The sequence below is a fragment of the Lissotriton vulgaris genome, chromosome 4_1, assembly GCF_964263255.1.
Source record: "Lissotriton vulgaris chromosome 4_1, aLisVul1.2, whole genome shotgun sequence".
NCBI classification, from domain to species: Eukaryota; Metazoa; Chordata; class Amphibia; order Caudata; family Salamandridae; genus Lissotriton; species Lissotriton vulgaris.
Window position 1 is genome coordinate 1,040,362,669 of NC_141691.1, and position 19,433 is coordinate 1,040,382,101.

Consider the following 19,433-nt stretch of genomic DNA (forward strand, 5'->3'; position numbering starts at 1 on the left):
TCATTGATTCAGGATCACATTGTACAGTGATAAGCAAAAGTATATGGAAGAGTAAATTAGAAGTAACACTTGGAAATGAATTAGAAGAAGCTGACACAACCCTGACGACATACACAGGAGAAAAAATAAACTTAATTGGATGTAGAGTGACGAAATTGAGTTACATGAAGAGAAGTACATGGAGTAAACTATATATTTCAGAAGAAGGGACCTCTGTACTGGGGTGGGAAGAACAAAAGAAATTAAAAATAACGATGAATCCCAATGGTACAGAACCTGTTAGTAAGCTGGCAATAAACAACAGTAGACAAATTACTAGGTTGGGGATGTCAAGTGAGAGAACACCAAAATCTAAGGCAAATGTCGGATGGACAAGGGCTGCATGGAGTAATGAATGGAAAAATGAAGCAGCTAATGACGGATCCGTACTAAAACAAAATACATTATTGAGAAAAGATGTGGTAGATAATATTAGCAGAGATTACAAGGAAAAGATCGGTGAAGAAGATGTGGTAGGAAAAAGCGAACTTACCTATAAAGGAATGTGCATGGAATCACAATCTACGATGGAAGAGGTGGACCTTTGCAATGCGAACTGCCTCAAAGATGGGGAAGCATGGCGCTCTGCTGCACTGAATGAGTTAAAAACTATGACAAGAAAGAAATATGCTGATGACATTGACCAGGAAGAGGAAGATGGTCAGTGTCTGGTTGAGTCAAAACGTAACATGCAAGGAGAGTACTATGACTGGTTATATAGAGAAGTGTCAGAGAAGGAAAGTAAGGAGGCACACAAACACGTACAATGTCCACACCCGAAAGTTCAATTAGGGAAGAACAGGGTGCTTAAAGAATGCCGGAGAGAATATGAGTTAAGAGACACAGATGACTCAACCACATTCTCATGCGGAATTCACTTGATGAAATTGGAAGAAGGACAGGTTTTTGATGTGGCATGTATTGAAGGAGGAGGATTTATTGGAAAGGAGAGTACAAGTGGCATTGGGACAAAGTACAACAAGAGACCTGACGTTAAACCTAACACTGATGGTGAAAATGCGAGAGAAATCAGTTGTATGAGTAGGCGCAGACGCAGCGTAATATGGTCAAGGAAATATCCTAAGAAGAAGGATCCTAAGGCTGTTGTCTCTCACCGAGATGGAGAAGTTGGTACGAGTAACAACAGACAGGAGCACAATACCGAAATAGATTGCAGAGGCGGGTTGAACTATGAGGAATCGGAGGAAGAGAATAAGATGGCACACAAACCTGTACCATGCCCACATCATGTGATAAACTTAGAAATTGACTAGATGCATACTGGATATGTGGGTCGGCTCGAGTACAGTGGATCAGAAGACTCTGCGAGTCCTTAGGTGAAGTTCATTCATCCACGGTAAGGATGGACAGGACTTAGTGTGGGCTAATATAGAATACAGACTGCGTTGACAGCAACACCACCAGTTGTTATAGAACCAAGAACAACCAAAAGTCCGCAGTTGGACTCTCCCCAGATGATATCAACGAGGATGAAACCAGTTACCAGAGGCGACTTGCTACCTTGTGAACTGACCCATAGAGTATTAAGATGTTTGTTTGACTTACAGTTATATGTTCTTTTCACTTCCCTTTTCTTTCCTCCCTTCGGAAGGAGATGTGTTACATTGGCACTTTCTCCGTTTGCCTTTTGTCCCTCTTTTGCCCCCGTCCCTGCCGTGCGACTCTTGGCATTTGCATGCGTTACGTCAGAGAGCTATCTGACAGTTGTGTTGACAGTTTAACGGCATTGATTGTAAGCCGGTGACCGGAGCGCTCTTTCCTGCCGGTGTGTCGTATATGACTTGAAATAAAGTGACACCTTAATGAATACCGAGTGGTTACTTTACAGTGACATATCAGTCTTAAGCACTCTCATTGCAACAAAGCATTTATCAAATCCCATGTTCTTACATAAGGGTACCAACCAGTACTTTCTAGCTTTTCTGTAGGCGGGGCAGAAAAAGAGGAGGTGTAATTCATCCTCCTTACACGCACCACATCCGGGGCAAAAATTACTCGTGGGAACAGACCACATGCTTGTGAAACCCCTTATTGGTAGAGTTCCGTGCCTCCATTGAATGTATAACTTTCTAGCACCTACCGTATATATGACATTCAAGAACTCCTCAAAAGAATATGAGTGTTTAAGTGTTTGAAACAAGTGGGTTAAGTTATTTGAGAGATCTGAAAGATGAGATAGGGTTAATTGGATGGGCTGAATGGGCATTCCTCTCAGGTGGTATGATCTCAAGATTTAAATATTATCAATTGCACTCATGGTAGGTAATGCAGTTGTGGATGGTGGAGGTGGATGGGAAAAACAAGATTAGGTTGGAGAGTAATGAAACCCTAAAAAAGGAATTAGCAATTTCTAATTGGGACCTCCTTGAGGCTAAACCTCGCCCTTCACCATCTTCAAACTGGAAAGAGGATATGCCAATGATTGATTTAGACCGTTTGTGGCAAGTATCCCAAAAAACTTTATATTAGAGAGTAAAATCTGCACCACTTAAGAGTAATCTCTTTTTTACCAGTCCCAGAGCCTACTGTCTCCAAGCAACTTGGCTAAAGTGGAAGACCAGATTCTCCCTTGCCAGAAATGCAGATCACAACAAGCAGGTGACACACACATGTTCTTGGTTTGTCCTGGACTAGCATCATACTGGAATAGTGTGAGTAAAACTCTGAGTGAGATACCTGATCATCAAAACAAGATAAGCCCTAAGCTATTTCGAAAGACAATACAATCTGTCTGGTCCAATGTTTACTTTGGAAAAGCTGTATACATAGTGGAGTCAGCAAGCTTGAGACAACTATCTCAGTGAGTCTGTTTTTTCAGGGGAAGGAGTAACATTCCGGGAGATTGATGGTGGAAGGAGGACAAAAAAACAAAACAATCCTGCCTGTAATGCAGTTCCCCTTGCAGCATGGCACAAGGGTGCCTGCTTTGGGGCTAGGCAGTCACAAGTGCACTTGTGCTGGGAGAGAGCTGAAGAGTGCGTACCATATTATAGTAGATATGGCACTCTTCAGATCTCTCCTAATCACACAATGCATCGCAGCATCTGACCTTGCAGCACTATGTTGCATTCTTTCAATCTGCCCCCCTATTCAGGAGCAATTACACCTACCTTGTTCTTTAATGCTTGTAGAAGAGTTGCATCTAGCCATGAGGATCATGTTGGCTTATGCTCGGTCCTCTTTTAAATTCGATTTTTCTTTCAATGTTTTGCTTTTCATTTATCATTTTATCGATTATCATTGTAGATTAGTAGCTACTTCTACAATGTCATTTCTGGTATGAGCCTATGCCTGTTTTTTGTGGACGGAAAATTCCAAATAATTTTTAACAGTTAGTTTTAGTAGCTCATCTGGCATGCTGAGGCAGAAGCTGAGCCAAATGCGTTACTATTTGCAATGGCATTACACAATCATGACCCCTGATCTGGTTGCTCTCTCAGAAGAAAACCGAAGAATATGTTTTCACCTTTGGGTGGGGTAAGTTGAGCTTAAGGCTTACTCTTATATTTACTATCACAGAAATAAATGTGGTAGACTAATAAAACTAAGAATGCAAACAAGCAACACAGTTGAAAGAATTAGGAAAGTCCGGACAAACGTTAATCAAAAGGAGAGTATAGTAGATACTTTCAAGCAGTGTGAAGGAAATTAATGAACTGGAAATGATGATTTTAGTATTTTCAATTGAAGTCAGTGTGAGTGATCATCAACCTGTGGGGATGTATGTCGGTACAACACGTACCATTACAATGCGTCACTTTACGACGCAGTTTTACCAACGCAAGTCGTTACAACGACTTGCGTTGGGGGGACGCTGATAGTGAATAGTTTAATTTACTATTCCAACACCAGTGCCCGTGGATAGTAGGGAAGGTGTTGGAAAGTAAATTAAACTATCCCCTATCTTAGAGCGTCATCCAGCGAAAGTCGTTGTAACGACTTTCGTTGTTAAAACTGTGTCGTAACGGTACCGCGTTGTACCAGTTACTTTGTAAAGGATGTTTCCCACCTGTGGTATATATAATGGTATCTTAAAGGAAGAAGTTAAAAAAACGGAGAAACATGATTTACTGTTTCCCTGGCTCACTTCAGTCGGAGCTGATTAACGTTAAGGCCAATTCAAAAGTGTTTCTTGGGGACTAGAATCTGAACGCTTATCTGGTTAAGTAAAAGTTAGCTTGGGGTCCAGCAGCTTTTATAGAGATCATACCCAGCCAGCAGACATATTCTCAAAGGAGTTATGAAAAATATGATCGATCAGATCGGGTGGGAAAATTACCCTAATGATAGTGAACATTTAGCATTTCCAAGTGCAGGTGACAGTAGTAGAAGCCAAGGTTTAAAAAACTGGTGATGATCCAGTACCATAATGTTCAGAGTGTTATCAGAAAAAGCGGATATTGGGTGGAATAACGTTTTTTGCCATCACATGGCATTGGACACCACTTTCTGGAAATCTGCAGCTGGGGATTTTCATTCAGGTGAACCAAGAAGTGAGCGTAGGATAATGTTCGCCACAGTCTTTCTGCACACTCGGACTACGGTGCAAAATGTAGGTCTCTAAACTCTCTTTCTCTAGATGGTCTTTACAGAGACCGAACCATAGAATATTTCTGGCACCTTTCCTCTACCACCAAGCAGGCATGGTAGCAGCATCTGTCTAAAAATAGGAGAGGAGGATATGGACTTTGCTTCAAGGACACTCACATTTAAACTAGTGTACATCTAATAGGCCCAGTGTGTAGTAGTTAGCAACTTCAGCTATGTGAAGGAGAGACGCATTTCTTCCACAGTGTTAGACCTGACATCCTTGGCCTGGTAGTCCCCCAAACATTTTGCCTTCACCCATCCTATTTTCCTGAATTCATTAGTGTTGGCATTAGGACGGGGTAGGCCCCAAAAGCCCACAGGGAAGGCTGCTTGGTATTCCACAAGTGAGACATGTGAACTTAAGTTTCACATCTACTGTCGGTGAAAAACTGCTAAAGTTATTTTTCACTTCTGTAAGGCCTATCTCTCCCATTGGCTAACACCTGATTACCTTATTACATTTAATAAGTACCGACTTTGAATTGGAAGCAGGTAGAGATATGCTGTTTAGACACAAATAATTTGTCATTTAAAATCCTCTTTAGAGGTAAAGTTAGATTTGATGTCACAATTCTGAAAATGCTACTTTTAGAAATTGCAAACATACACACAAATTTAACCTTTGCAAAACTAGTTATAGACACATTTAATTTGTCATAGTGGGCACAAACTCAATTAGCTTGGACATGCTAATTGTTTTCTGTGTCCACTATGATGAATTAAATAACCATTGTCAGCAAAGGTTTATTATGTGTGCATGTTTGAATTTCTAGTGGCCTAACCTTGCTGGCAAATAAAAGGCTCAACCCCTTAGTTAACGACTTTTAGAAAGTTGAAATTGTCTTGCCCTAGCCATTTTTTGCCTTTTGCCAGTGACCAGTGTTACTTGACAGCGAATGACTCTGCTGCTGGGGTTAGTGTATTCCTTCCCGACAGTGACTCAAAGGGGACGTCTATGTGTGGGCAGGATGGGCATTCTTGCCAGGATGGCTGGGGGTGGAGCTTTGCCCTGACCCACATGCTTTTCAAAATGCTTGCCTTCAGCACACACAAAGGAACCTGACACCAGCCTTTTGTCACACCAGACAGTTTGGGTCTTAACAGGAAAAAGTTAGAACTTTCCTGAATGAGACAGACACACACACACACACACACACATACACACATGCACACACAAAAGCCGGCACCAGGTTTAAATGTTGGGCGCTAAGAACCACTCTTCAGTTCACCCCTGGACCCTTGGAGGATTCAGATTAAGCACTGCCCTGCTGCCCTTCTGCCAGAAGAATTACCCTGCTGCTGAAAGCACTGCCTAGCTGCCCAACTATAAGAAATTGAATTACTGGTTGACTGGGGTGTGAGCCCTGGTCAAGCAGGAACCACAACCAGTCAAGCTTAACTCAAAAGAAATGTGTAATGTATTTGTGCACCCCTTTAAACAGTAAAACAGTGAAAACACCACACAAAAAGGATCCCATGCCAAGTTAGAAAAATATAAGTTAATGTAATAACTAAAACAAGACAAAAACAACAACAATCCAGATAATTGAACTGGAGATACTGTCTTTTAACATTTTAGGTAAAATAGCTCCAAAAACACAAAGCGCCAATTGTGGACATCTAGTAGCTCCAGAATGGGACAAAGGTCCTGATTACAATTTTGACAGAGAGAAGTACTCAGTTGCAAATGTGACGGATATCCGTCCGGCAAATGACAATTCCATTATATCGAATAGAACTGGTAATACAGCTGACGGGATATCCGTCACTTTTTGGATGGAGTATCCCATCTGCCAAACTCGTAATCAGGCCCGAAGTAACAAGTTCAGGCTAACTGGGATGGAGTATGAGAGGGCTACAGGGACCCATTGAGGCCTTCTGAACAAAGTACCTTAAATCCTGGTTTGAAGAGCATTGCAAGCATCTGCTTCGAAGATGCGTCATGCAGCCGAAGTGATGCATCGGTTTTGAGATGCGGTAAGGCTATGATCCTAGGGCTTATCTCATCATCGAGGATCCAATTGATGGGGCTTGTAATGCGAAGTTCACTCAGGGCAATATGTCACTTCTGAAAAGATGTGAGGATGAAAAGCAGAGTCCGGGTCATCGTACGAGGCTGCCATCAACAAGAAATGTGAGGGGCTGTGCCGAGGATCCATTGGTTCACCCCCGCGCTTCAAGAGTCTGGATGCACCTGTAGACAGGTTGAGAAGAAATGGAGGAACAACAAAAGCCCAGAAGCACCTGCCACCTTCAAAGCAGCCGCCTTCAAAACAGCTGCCACCTCATCAAAACCACAAGGAAGTAGGTCCTCCAAGACAGAATCGCCAACAATGCACAAAACAGCAAAGAACACTTCAGCATCATCAAGAAGTTTACCAAACCCAACAGCGAAGCCACAGAGGTCCAACCCTCCCATGACCTCTGCAACAGACTGGACACCTTCTTCTACGACAAGATCAAGAGTATCTCGGACAACTTCAACACCCAGGAACACCCCACTGTGCCAGCAACCTGCACAACCAACGTCGACCCCCAAAACCAACTTTGCACAGCTGGTCCCCACTCACCATCGACGACACTATAAAGACCATGAAAAGCATTCACTCTGGAGCACCTTCGGACCCCTGTCTGCACCGCATCTTCCACAGAGCTGCTTCCACCATCGCAGACGAGCTATGCCAAACCATCAACTGCTCCCTCGAGACCGCTACCTTCCCTGATGATTGGAAACATGCCGAGATCAACCCCCTCCTGAAGAAACCCTCTAAGGACCCAACAGATTTCAACAACTTCAGGCACATCTACCTGCTCCTTTTCCCAGCCAAAGTCATTGAAAAAGCCATCAACACTCAGCTCGCTGACTTTTTCGAACCCAACCACATCTTGGACATCTCCCAATCCAGATTCTGAAGCAATCATAGCATAGAGACCACCCTCGTTGCCGCCTTTGATGACATCCCTCCTCAACCAGGGTGAAACCATGGCCCTCGCCCTACTGGACCTCTTGGTGGCCTTTGACACCTTCTACCACTGCACCCTAGCCAAAAGACTCCACAACGCTGATACCCGAGACAAGGCCCTCAACTGGATCAGCTCCATTTCCACCGGCAGAACACAACGGATTAGACTCCCACTGTACCTCTCGAAACTGACAGAGATCAGCTGCGGAGTACCACAGGGCTCCTACTTCAGCCTGACCCTCTTCAACCTCTACATGACCCCCCTCGCAGCCATTGTCAGGAACGTCAGGCTCAACCTTGCCACCCATCTGATCCTCTCCCTCACCAAAGAACTCACAGGTGCTAGGAACAACTTCCATGAAAAAATTAAAGCAGTCACCTCCTAGATGAAGGACAGCTGCCTGAAGCTCAAGTCAGACAAGACAGAAGTCCACATCCTGGGAGCTTCCCCCTCCACTTGGAAATACTTCTGTTGGCCCTCTGTGGAAGGAAGTCACCTATCCCCAAAAAACGCCCACAAAACCTCTGCATTGTACTGACTCCTCACTTACAATGGCCCACCAGATACACACCATCTTCTCGGCCTGTTTCAACACACTCTGCATTCTCCGAAAGACCTTCAAGTGGACCCCCACCGAATCAGGGAAGACAGTCGTCCTTGTCCTAATCAGTAGCAGACTCTACAACAGCAATGCACTCTATGCAATCATCACCCAGAAACTCCTTGGAAGACACCATAATATCCAGAACGCTGCAACAAGACTAATCCTCAACATCCCTTATCACAGCCACATCACTCAACACCTCCCCGGCCTCCACTGTCTTTCAGTCAACAGAAAAATAACCTTCAAACTCCTCACCCGCGCATACAATTAATTAATCAGGGGTTTATAAACAGCGCTACTCACCAGTGAGGGTCTCAAGGCCCTATGGGGGGCAGCTCAGTCGAAGAGCCAGGTCTTGATGCCCTTCCTGAACGTGTGCAGGGTGGGTGAACATCTGATGTTCACTGGAAGCTTGTTGTTGTTGGCTGCAGTGTAGGAGAAGGCTTTCCCACCTGTTCTGTTTCTGCAGATGCGAGGGACCTCTGCCAGGGCGAGGTCAGCGGAGCGGAGGTTCATCTTAGGTACGTGGAAGGAGACTCTCTCATTGAGGTATTTGGGTCCGATGTTGTAGAGGGATTTTTAGGTGTGGGTGAGGAGCTTGAAGTTGATATCTTCTCGACAGGGAGCCATTGGAGGCTTTGTAGGTTTTGGGTAATTTGTTCATGACGCGGTGTCTTGAGGACGAGTCTGGCTGCAGCGTTCTGGATGGTTTGAAGTTTGTGTAGAATGGTTCTGTTGATTCCAGCATATTGGGTGTTGCCGTAGTACAGTCTGCTGGTTATGTGCCCCAGGGTGAAGGTACTTTTGCAGTCGAGGGGGATCCATTTGAATGTCTTGTGGCGGATGCGCCGGCAGTTGAAATTAGTGGAAGCGATGGTGTTGATCTGGTGGTTCATGGAGAGGGAGGAGTCGAGGATGATACAGAGGTTTCATGCATGGTCTGTAGGGGTGGGTGGATTCCAGAGGGCAGCAGGCCACCAGGTATTGTTCCAGGCGGAGGTGCAGTGTCCGAGGATGAGGACCTCAGTTTTCTCTGAGTAGCGCCTCAAACAGCTGTCTTTCATCCAGGCTGCCAAGTTCTTCATCACTTCCTGGAAGCAGAGTCTGGTGTCTTCGGGATTCCTCATGAGAGAGAGGATGAGCTGGGTGTTGCCGGCGTATGACACAATGCTGAGCCCATGCTGTCTGACGATGGCGGAGAGGGGGGCCATGTAGATGTTGAAGAGAGTGGGGCTGAGCGATGATCCTTGGGGACTCCGCAGTTGATATCTGTGTATTAGAAAGAATGGAGGGAGTCTGATCCTCTGGGTTCTACCGGAGACGAAGGATTGGATCCAGATGAGGGCGGCTCCTTGTATCCTGTGTCATGAAGTCTGGCTGTCAGTGTTCAATGTGAAACGGTGTTGAAGGCAGCAGAGAGGTCTAGAAGGATGAGGGCTGCAGTGTGTCCATGGTCGAATAGGCCCTTCACAATGCTGGACCAGCATACCTGAATCACTGCCTCACATTCCCCCTACCCAACAAAAAACTCTGCTCCGCTCAGCTTTCCCTGGCTACTGTCCCAAGTATCCACAAGACCAGAACAGGAGGAATGTCCTTCTCCTACCTCACCTGAAAGACATGGAACACCCTGCCCATCCACCTCAGGAAATCACCCTCGCTGAAGAAGGACCTGAAGACCTGGCTCTTCAGATGAACTCTGCACTTAGCCTGACCCTCAGCACCCCCGTGCCATGAGACACTCACAGGTGAGTTGCCGCACTTTAATTGATTGATGGCTGTGCAGTCAAAGTGCCTCAGGTGTTCCAAAGATCTCAAATGTAATATGGGTCTTTGCAACAAGCAGAAGAGGAGATGCATTGTTTCTGCTGGATCCACAGAGGCTGGTGAGCACCTTAAGCTTGATTCCAAGGGTCCAGGACTGGGTTGGCACTACTTGTCAGTGTACACACACAGATGACAGAGTACAGGTGCAGATGGAAGGTTAGTGGAAGCTGTTGTGTCCCTGAGATCAGGAGGCCATCCAACTAGCCCTTGAAGTCACTCTAGGTTCTGGGTTCAAGAGATGCAGGTCCAGTCCTTCTCACTTAGGCAGGAGGCAGCAGGTCAGCAAAACAGGAGTCCAGTCTAGCAAAGTGTCAATCCTTCAGCAACACAACAGCCCTTCTTACTGGCACAGTATCCACAGGTCCAGAAGTGTACCGAAGTAGTGGTGTTGGAGGTCCAGTAGTCATAAGCCAGTGGTGCCTTTGAAGAGGGGAGAAGCTTGTAGAGATTTCCCATTGAAATTCCCAGGCATCATGCCTCCCCTGTTCTAGCTCCCCACTAACTACAGGGGTATGCAGCCCCTTGTGGGGAGGCAGGACACAGACTGATTAATTGTAGGAGGGGGTGTGCCCTGCTTCTTCCTCCCATCTTGCCAGTGATGGGCCATCCAGGCCAACCTAAGCTCCCTAGTGTGTGTAGCTATTTAGGAAAAAGACACAAAGCCCAACTGTAAACTATACCCAGTCATGTGACCAGAAATAGTCTACAGGAAGTAAATGGTTAAGGCAGGAAAAAAACAGCTTCCTAAAAGTGGAATTTTCAGAATGGCAATTCAAAATACGATTTTCCCATCAGTTGGGATTTTAAATTTTGATTCCAGAGACACCAAACATGAACAGGTTATCATTTCCTATTTTGAAATTACACTTGTAATATGTAATAAGGCAACTCCAATGTTATCCTATGGTACGGATAGGCTTTGCAGCAGTGAAAAACGAATTTAAGAGTTTTTCACTACCAGGATAAGCAAAAATTAAAAAGCACATGTCCTCCTTTTTAAATAGATTGCACAGTGCCCTCTCGGCTCTCCAGTGCCAAACACAAAAGTGCCTTATATATATTAAAAGGAAAGTTTGGTCCTGGCAAATGGTTTATTTTGCCAAGTTAAAATGGCAGTATAAATTTGCACACACAGGCTCTGGAATTGCAGGCCTGAAACAGTTTTAAAGGTCTACTTAAAAGGTGGCACTATCAGTGCTGAACGCCCACTGGTAGCATTTAATTTACAGGCTCTAGATACTTGTAGTTCCACCTCACTAGAGACTTATAAGTAAACTAAATATGCCAATTTAGGGGGAAGTGAATATTGTTGAGTTTGGAGGAGAGAGCCCAGGCACTTTAGCATTGGTTAGCAGCGTTAAAGTGCAGAGAGTCCTAAAGCAAGCAAAAACAAGATTAGCACAAAAATGTAGGAGGAAGGCAAAAAGTTGGGGGAAGACTACCCTAAGGCTGACAGGTCCAACACCTACTACTTGAAGAAGGAGTACTGGACTTGCTCCTTGAACCAAGGACCACCAGAGTGACTCTAAGGGCTATTGACATTTCTCCTGTGTGAGGTTATGGGACATAATAAGATTCGGAGACCTTAAACCCTGCTGCTGGCCTCTGCTGAAGTGAGCCTTGAACCAAGGGCCACCAGAGGGACTCTAAGGGCTATTGACATTTCTGCTGTGTGAGCTAATGGGGCATAATAAGATTCGGAGACCTTAAACCCTGCTACTGGCCTCTGCTGAAGTGAGCCCTAATGACCTAAGCAGTGCTCCCCCCAAGTACTTGACCATTGGTGTGGTGATGGAATGGTGTTCTTCTACCAGATTCCGAAATCTGGGACTTAGAACATTTTTACTAACAACTGTCTGGAGTACCAACAGAAGACCCAGACCTACCTGCAGGGCTATTCGTATAAGGTGCATTTCTGGTTGGCTTGACTTCACAGTAGCTCCTGCTACATTCTTCTTTGCAGCAGCAAATTTCTTCAGCTGGAGTTCCTGGCAGCGATATCTGGCCTAGTGGAACTATTTTTGGCTACATACAGCAGTCTCGCCCTGCTGGGTGAATGAAAGATTGAGAAAGTCTTCTAAATCCTGAGATAGAAATCCTCACTGGACTTGATGAAGACCAGCTCCTTAGCAAGGAAATTAAGGTTATCTTGATCTGAGTTGTTTTCTGCCTTCAAAGCTGGCTTCATCGAGCCCTCGTCTAGCAGCTCATCATCTTCGAGAAAGCAAATCACCCTCGGATACAAACCTCTGCCTTGCCATGCTAAGACTCCAACTTCTCCAGAACTTTTTCCAATAATTTTTCCAAGATCCATGGTAGGTTGAGATCAGGCCAAATCCACATCTTCTATCAGATCCATGCTCCATTGCATTTGGTCTCAATGTTGGATTTTGTACGGGTTTCACATGACCAGATAACCGCAGTTGGCGCTTTGATCTTTTAGGAGCTAGATCTCACTGAAAACTTTACAAACTCATATCTCTGGTTCTACTGATTAGATTTAATTTATTTTGGTGTCATTTTAATAATTAAAATTTGATCTATTTTTCTAAAATGGTTTGGGATTTTCTTGAGTTGTGTTTTTACTTTATTATTGTTTGTGTGCTAAATAAATACTTTGCACTTTGCCTCGAAGTTAAGCTTGATTGCTTTTGTGCCAAGCTGCCAGAAGGATAAGCACAGATTACTTTAGTGACTTTTATGGTTCACACTCACGAGGACTGTGGTTGTTCCATGAGTGGGGCTTCCACCTGCCCCATCCAATAACCCAATTTTATATTCACAGTTTCCCAGAATTCAACTGCAGCTAAGCCACTACAATTTGTTATTTTTAGAAAATTACCTCACAGACGTACTAGTGGGGCATCCAGTTTGATTCAAATGAGAACCTCGACCTCTCATTGTTGGTGCATTTTCATTTTAAAGTGCTTTTATAGGGATTATTTTTTGCTATCTTTGAATAACACTTGCTCCTGCAGCTTGCCTCTGGCAACATTGGTAGTTTGCTGCGTTATTGGTACACCTATCTTCTCTGTGCCTAGTTGGATGAGATGTAGGTGCACAGAGAGTCTGAGGGAATACAAGCTTCAAAGCTCAAAAGTGAAATAATTGAAATAGTGTTATAAATATTACTTAAAAAAATATATTGATAATTCTTTCCCAAAAAGTAATAAAAAAAAAAGGTTTTTCATGTGTTCACTTTAGATTCATCAGGGCATATGTTCACCCAGACTCCATAAACCATTACGTAGGCTTAGGTTTCTTGCTACTAGTTTCTTACTGCTATTTACAACTCACACCAGCTTTTCCATTTTTTCTCCATGTGCCATGCAGGGTAAGAAACATTTCCTCTCTATGCTGGAGAAACAAAAGCACTTATAAGGTTAGAGTTCATACACTCATAAATGCCTCCAGGGTAAAGCTCTATGTTGTGGGTCCCGTGTTATTGGAAATCAGTCCTCACTTTGCTGTAAAACTGGCAAAGGACTTTGTCACTTCCTACCTCAGCATAGATGGCACTGCACTAATCCTAGGCCTAAAGACTGTGCTAGAAATATATGTATTTGAGGTGAACAGATTCAGAATGTTGATGATATTGTAGGGAGCTCTACCTAAACTTGGGAACTACCCAGAATAACTAACATCTAGAATGGTTGACCTTGAAGCTAGGGAACTGTGTTTGAGTCTCTGCTAGGATGTTCAACATCCTGTGATTCTGGGCAAATCAAGTAATCTCCTGGTGCCCATCAAAAATGATGGTGTCAAGATAGATAGATAGATAAATAGATAGATAGATAGATAGATAGATAGATAGATAGATAGATAGATAGATAGATAGATAGATAGATAGATAGATAGATAGATAGATAGATAGATAGATAGATAGATAGATAGATAGATAGATAGATAGATAGATAGATAGATAGACAGACAGACAGATAGAGGACAGAGTGGAGACGTTAGTCACATCATCAGTTCATTGGCTTCAATTCCTGAGCTTATCATCCAAATTTCAAATGAAATATCCCTACATGAGTCTGTGGGCAGCATATAATTATGGAATGCAAGAGAAAGCTATAAACGTGAAATACAGAATCCCTTACTGTAGTGCAGATCTTGCCATTTTCAGTGGTCATGCTGTCTCGATGATGTAAATGGGCAAAGGGCTTGGCTGCTCCCCAGGATTCCAAATACCGTGTCATACGGACAGATGCCCTCATTTTGGCTCCATCGAGAGTGTGCCGGGGTCTGAAGTGATGCTGAGGACTTCGTTTTTCACCCTGCATAACAAAGACATACAAATTAAAGAGATTAGAGTCAATCATTGGCAACTTCATGATGAAATTGTTGAACTGTGCTTACTACAAAAGCCTCTTTGCAAGAGTATCCAAAAGTACTACAAATACAACACACATCTAAGTTTATCTCATTTTATTGTAAACCTTAACACTTCAAGCTAAACAACATATGAACATTGATTAGAACATCATAACAGCATTAATTAAAAGTAAATAACACTAGACATAAATCAGAAGCAAATGAAGAAAGTCGATATGTGCAAAATGTAATTGATTATATAGTTGTGAGCCCACACTATATGACTTTACAAGATTAATAATTTCCTTTATATTGCACCTTAATGCACTTTCTTATACCATATACTGCAATCAAGAACCTTCCACAGCAAAACAAATAAAATGAGTTTGGAGAGAGAGAGAGAGAGAAGAGTAGCAAAGGCAGGCCGGTGGCTCCTGATTTAGCTTTCTTTTCTCATTGGCACAATGTAGTTCATACCAGTTTGTCTAGCTGGTTTTTCTTCAGGACAAAGATCCTCCATTCCCTTTACAAACTTGGTCATAGTCAGGAAAAGGAGATGTTAGACCAAATCACTTCTAAATCTGATCTAGAGATAAAACTCACATTCATTATCCACCTCACAAAGTAGGGCTCTACAAATATTTATTTATGTATGTATTAATATATATATATATAAAAGCGACAAAGGTGGCAATATCATAATCTGGCCAAAGATTCAGTACATTACGGAAGCAGAGAGACAATTAAAGGATGACACCTGCTATGCCAAAAGCAACTGGAAGGAATACAATAAAGCCAAAGATTCCCTTGAAAAAAAGTTACACCAATTTAAAAGAGAAGGGATGATCTCACTGGAGGAATACAAATATCTTAGGGTGGAACATCCGGTCATTCCAATAATATACTTTGTACCTAAGACACATAAGAACATTTCTCCCATCCCTGGGCACCCAATAATTTCAGCAATCAACAGCATGGGTGAGCACATATCCCAGTACGTGGATTATTTCCTACAGGGTTTGGTCAAGGACTTACCCACATATGTAAGAGATACTGGGAACTTCCTCAACAAAATCAAAAACATAAAATGGGAGAAAGGAATGATCTTCATGACTCTAGACATCGAGTCTTTATATACATGTATAGAACATTGTACTGGACTCCAGGCAAAATTTCCTTGACACAAGACCAGTTGAATGTTACAAACATAATGCAATATTAATGGAATGCATAGAGTGGGGTCTTAACAACAATTTCTTTCTGTTTAGCACAGATGTGTACAGACATTTACGGGGCATTGCGATGGGAGCCTGCCTCTCTCCCAGCAATGCCCGTTTGATGGTTGGATCGTGGGAGGAGCAGGTTCTCAGGGGCATCCATTCAGAAATGTACAATCAGCATGTCAAATATTGGTACAGATATATTGACGATGTTTTTGTGGTTTGGCAGGGAAGGGAGGAAAATGCCAAAAGTTTCATTAATAACATCAATGATAACTCGGTTTATCTAAAATTCACATCAAACATCAATACAGAGAGGATTGAATTCCTAGATGTGGAGGTAATTGTTAGAAATGAGCAGATAGTCACTACACTACACAGGAAATTGACAGCGGGAAATTCCACACTTCATGCCTCCAGTAATCACCCTAAACATCTAGTGAGAAGTATCCCATTTGGAGAACTTCTCAGAATCAATAGAATATGCAATGATGAGCAAGAACTAGAGAAATGTACACAAGAGGCAGTAAAAAGGTTCAATCAACGTGACTACAGTGAGTCAGTTCTCACAGACACCCAGGCCAAAGTCAAATTGAGAAACAGGGCTCCTAGAATCAGCAGTGGATAATAATCAGGAGAAAGAACAGGAAACACTGCGCCTAGGCTGATTCTAACTTATAAACAACAAGAAAGGAAAATTCAAACCATCCTTAAAGGCAATTGGCCCATAATCCTCACGGATGCGGTGTTAGCACGGGATCTGCCAGATAGTCCCACAATCACATTCAGAAGAGGTATATCCATGAGGACTCAACTGGTAAAAAACCGCCCAGAGGTGCATTCAGGCAAAACATGGTTACAGCCGAGACAAGGATTTTTTAAGTGCTCGAGCTGTAGAGCTTGTAAATTTGGTGTTAATTACCACTAGTTACAAGACTCCGTTTAATGCCAAACCAATTATGATAAAAGGTAACTACAATTGCAAAACAGAATTTGCTGTCTACGTCCGAACATGCACCTGTGGATTGAGATATGTGGGAAGTACGAAGCTACAGGGGCATGTCAGGATTTTACAGCATATTTGAGCAATTGTAAACAATGATGTCTCATATCCAGTTGCCAGGCACTTTAAACAAATCCACAATAATGACCTCAAATGCCTCAGTTACTATGTAACTAGGATCAGTTCTATTGAAAAGCAATCTAACATAAATTCAAAAGTCTATTATTACTTAAAAAAATGCATATCTGCCGAACTATGTAGGTATACAAAATACATGCCTCAAGAAACTAAAGCACCAAGTCAAATATCAGCGCATAGTTAGCCAAAAACAGTAATGGGCGGTCAGGCACCACCATAGTCTCAAAATAGCGATGGTTACGGAAAAGAGACAGCGTAGACATCATGCTCTAAATAGAACTAGCTCTAAGAGAAATGTGCATCTATATAGGTTGAGACCGAACGCTACATTTAAAAAGTTACTGATGGACAAACTATGTGCCATAATACAGGTACCCTAGAGTAAGTAAATCGGCAGGACCACAACCACCTTATCTGAAACTAATTTATCGAGAGTAGCGCAGTCAATCAAAGCGCAAGCAAAAACTTACTTGAAAATCACTGTGAACAAGGCAACGGTGAACCATCGGCGAGTACGGACATTAAATGACTCGAAATGTTGAACGCTATGAGTGCCTATCTTATTTATAGTCCGCAGTGCCGGTAATTGATCAAAATAAAAGCGCCATAGGGGAGGGATTCATACCGAAGGCGACATAAAAGTTGGACTCACGAAACAGCGAGGCTACAGAAATGAGTCCGCCATCTTAAGTAAGGAAAGCTATTCTAAACCAACAGCACTCAAAATGTAATAGAGGAGGGACTGCTTATCCTGACCTACAATGCGGCCGCCATCTTACGGGTATTTTCGGGACCGAAAAAGATGTGAATGTAAAATAATAAAACAACATTAACTCTCGAAGCGGAACTATTGCTAGATAATTGTGGGTGACACTGAAGCTCAGATTATATTATTCAAGGAAAATTTGGTACAGGTCTACTGAATTGAAAGGTAAAAAATGCATATATCAAAATAATCCAAAAGACTATTTAACTGAAAATTTTCAATTGACAAACAAGTTGTGGTGTACAGAGCTACATAGAAATAAATATGTAAAACATAAAACCTCACACTAAACAAATGAACAAAACTTAATGAATCTATACATAGAGTAAAAAACAGAGCTAAAAGACATGATAAAGAGTCCTCTATATCTATATCGTTTTATTCTTGATTTGACTTGGTGGTGTATGGCCTCAGTCCTACATTTATTGCTGTTTCTTTCATTTCCAACTAATACCAGCCAAGTTTATCATTAGATCCAATCTAGTCTTGTAGAGTACTAGCCCTACACCCTAGGGAGTGTAGTGCCCCAAGAAGTCTGTTTTGCCCTTGATTTCAATTGACAAACACTTTGAAGGTGTTACAATAACATTGTTATTCATTAGCAGCTTTTGATGATGTTGTTCGTTATTTTAATAGAATGACATTTTGCACTTTTAAAAATTGTGAACTACTTATGTGATCATTAGAATGTCTAGATAAGAACTACAATGTATACATATATCTTCTCTGACGTGTCAATCGATGTGTTGAGCTTTATCTGCATCCTTTGATATTTGAATAAAACTACCAATTGAGTTTTTGTTTAATAGCGCAATTTGTTACTAGGCAGTACCAGGAAGGGGTGACATGCTTAGCATAACTATATAATAACAGATTTTTCTGTTACACAAAGTTTTAAGATAACTTTTAATTGATGGAATATGTATTATTTTGATGTTTATTAAGTTTGTAATATGTTGTGTTAGTAATACCAACTTATTGTTTTATATTAGGGGGTTGTCCCAGCAACGAACTATTATTGTCCTGATGATGGTCTTCTTGGCGACTGCATAATGGACCGAAACGTCGACACTTCCATCATCTGCAGAAGCGTTGCGCTGGCACCAACATATGACCATTATTAATTATAGAATCTGGTTGTCTGTGATATATACCAGGAGTTGATGTTTCTGTTGTGAACTTATGAGTTGATGCAGTCCGTATCTCTGCTCATAACTCTTTTTGCTTGATTTGCTTTTTGAATATCTCCCCATAAGATGCTTTGACACTCAATATTATATAATTTTTGCATATAATTTACTTTCTCCATGTTTCTTTTCTTGCTTTCCTTCCATTTTTAGTTTGATATGCTCTAGCTTGTTAGTGTGATATCAAATTTGATTCACTGGAGGACGATACATTTGTACTACTCCCAATTGTTATTTACTGCTGCTTTCAATTAAGTCCCTTGTAGCACACATTGACCTCAAACGTCTAATGCCTAAGCCTACAAGGGTATATTGGGTTCCCTTGTTCATATCGTATCTCCGTGGGGCAATCCTTGCTGGATTTGTGGTAGAGATCCTTGAATAAAAACTGAGAGCTGCTGGAACAGAGAGCGGCGTCCCTTTGGGTGGTGTTTGGCGTTTCCCTACCACCGACCATCATCGGCCCGGAGAGCTGATACAGTCGGCCTGCGGAGCCTGACAATAAGTACACCCATGGCTGCGTAGGACCTGAGGGCCCGGTGAGATAGCCTGGCCAGGTGACGAGCGGAAGACACGCCTGGTGGAGTGCGCCATACACCGGTACGGGACTTGTCCTCCAGTTCTGAAGACTGTGAATTTGTCTAGACATCCTACCCAGGTGAATTGGAGTGCGGAGTGGGGCATACTCACCTTCCTCGGGTCTCCCCGGTCATTGTAGGGGCATAGCTGCAGAAGACGCTGCCTTGTGCAGGCCCCG

The 19,433-nt window shown here is 42.7% G+C and overlaps 1 protein-coding gene across 1 annotated transcript in view; it reads right to left on the bottom strand.

Moving 5' to 3' along the window:
* The window catches only part of ADCY2 (adenylate cyclase 2), a 3,890,318-nt gene that overhangs the window by 1,016,879 nt on the left and 2,854,006 nt on the right, over nt 1-19,433 (bottom strand). Inside the window, exon 10 of the mRNA XM_086965279.1 lies at nt 14,149-14,325. Within this exon, the coding sequence (XP_086821405.1) occupies nt 14,149-14,325 (177 nt within the window). The remainder of the gene's footprint in view (nt 1-14,148; nt 14,326-19,433) is intronic.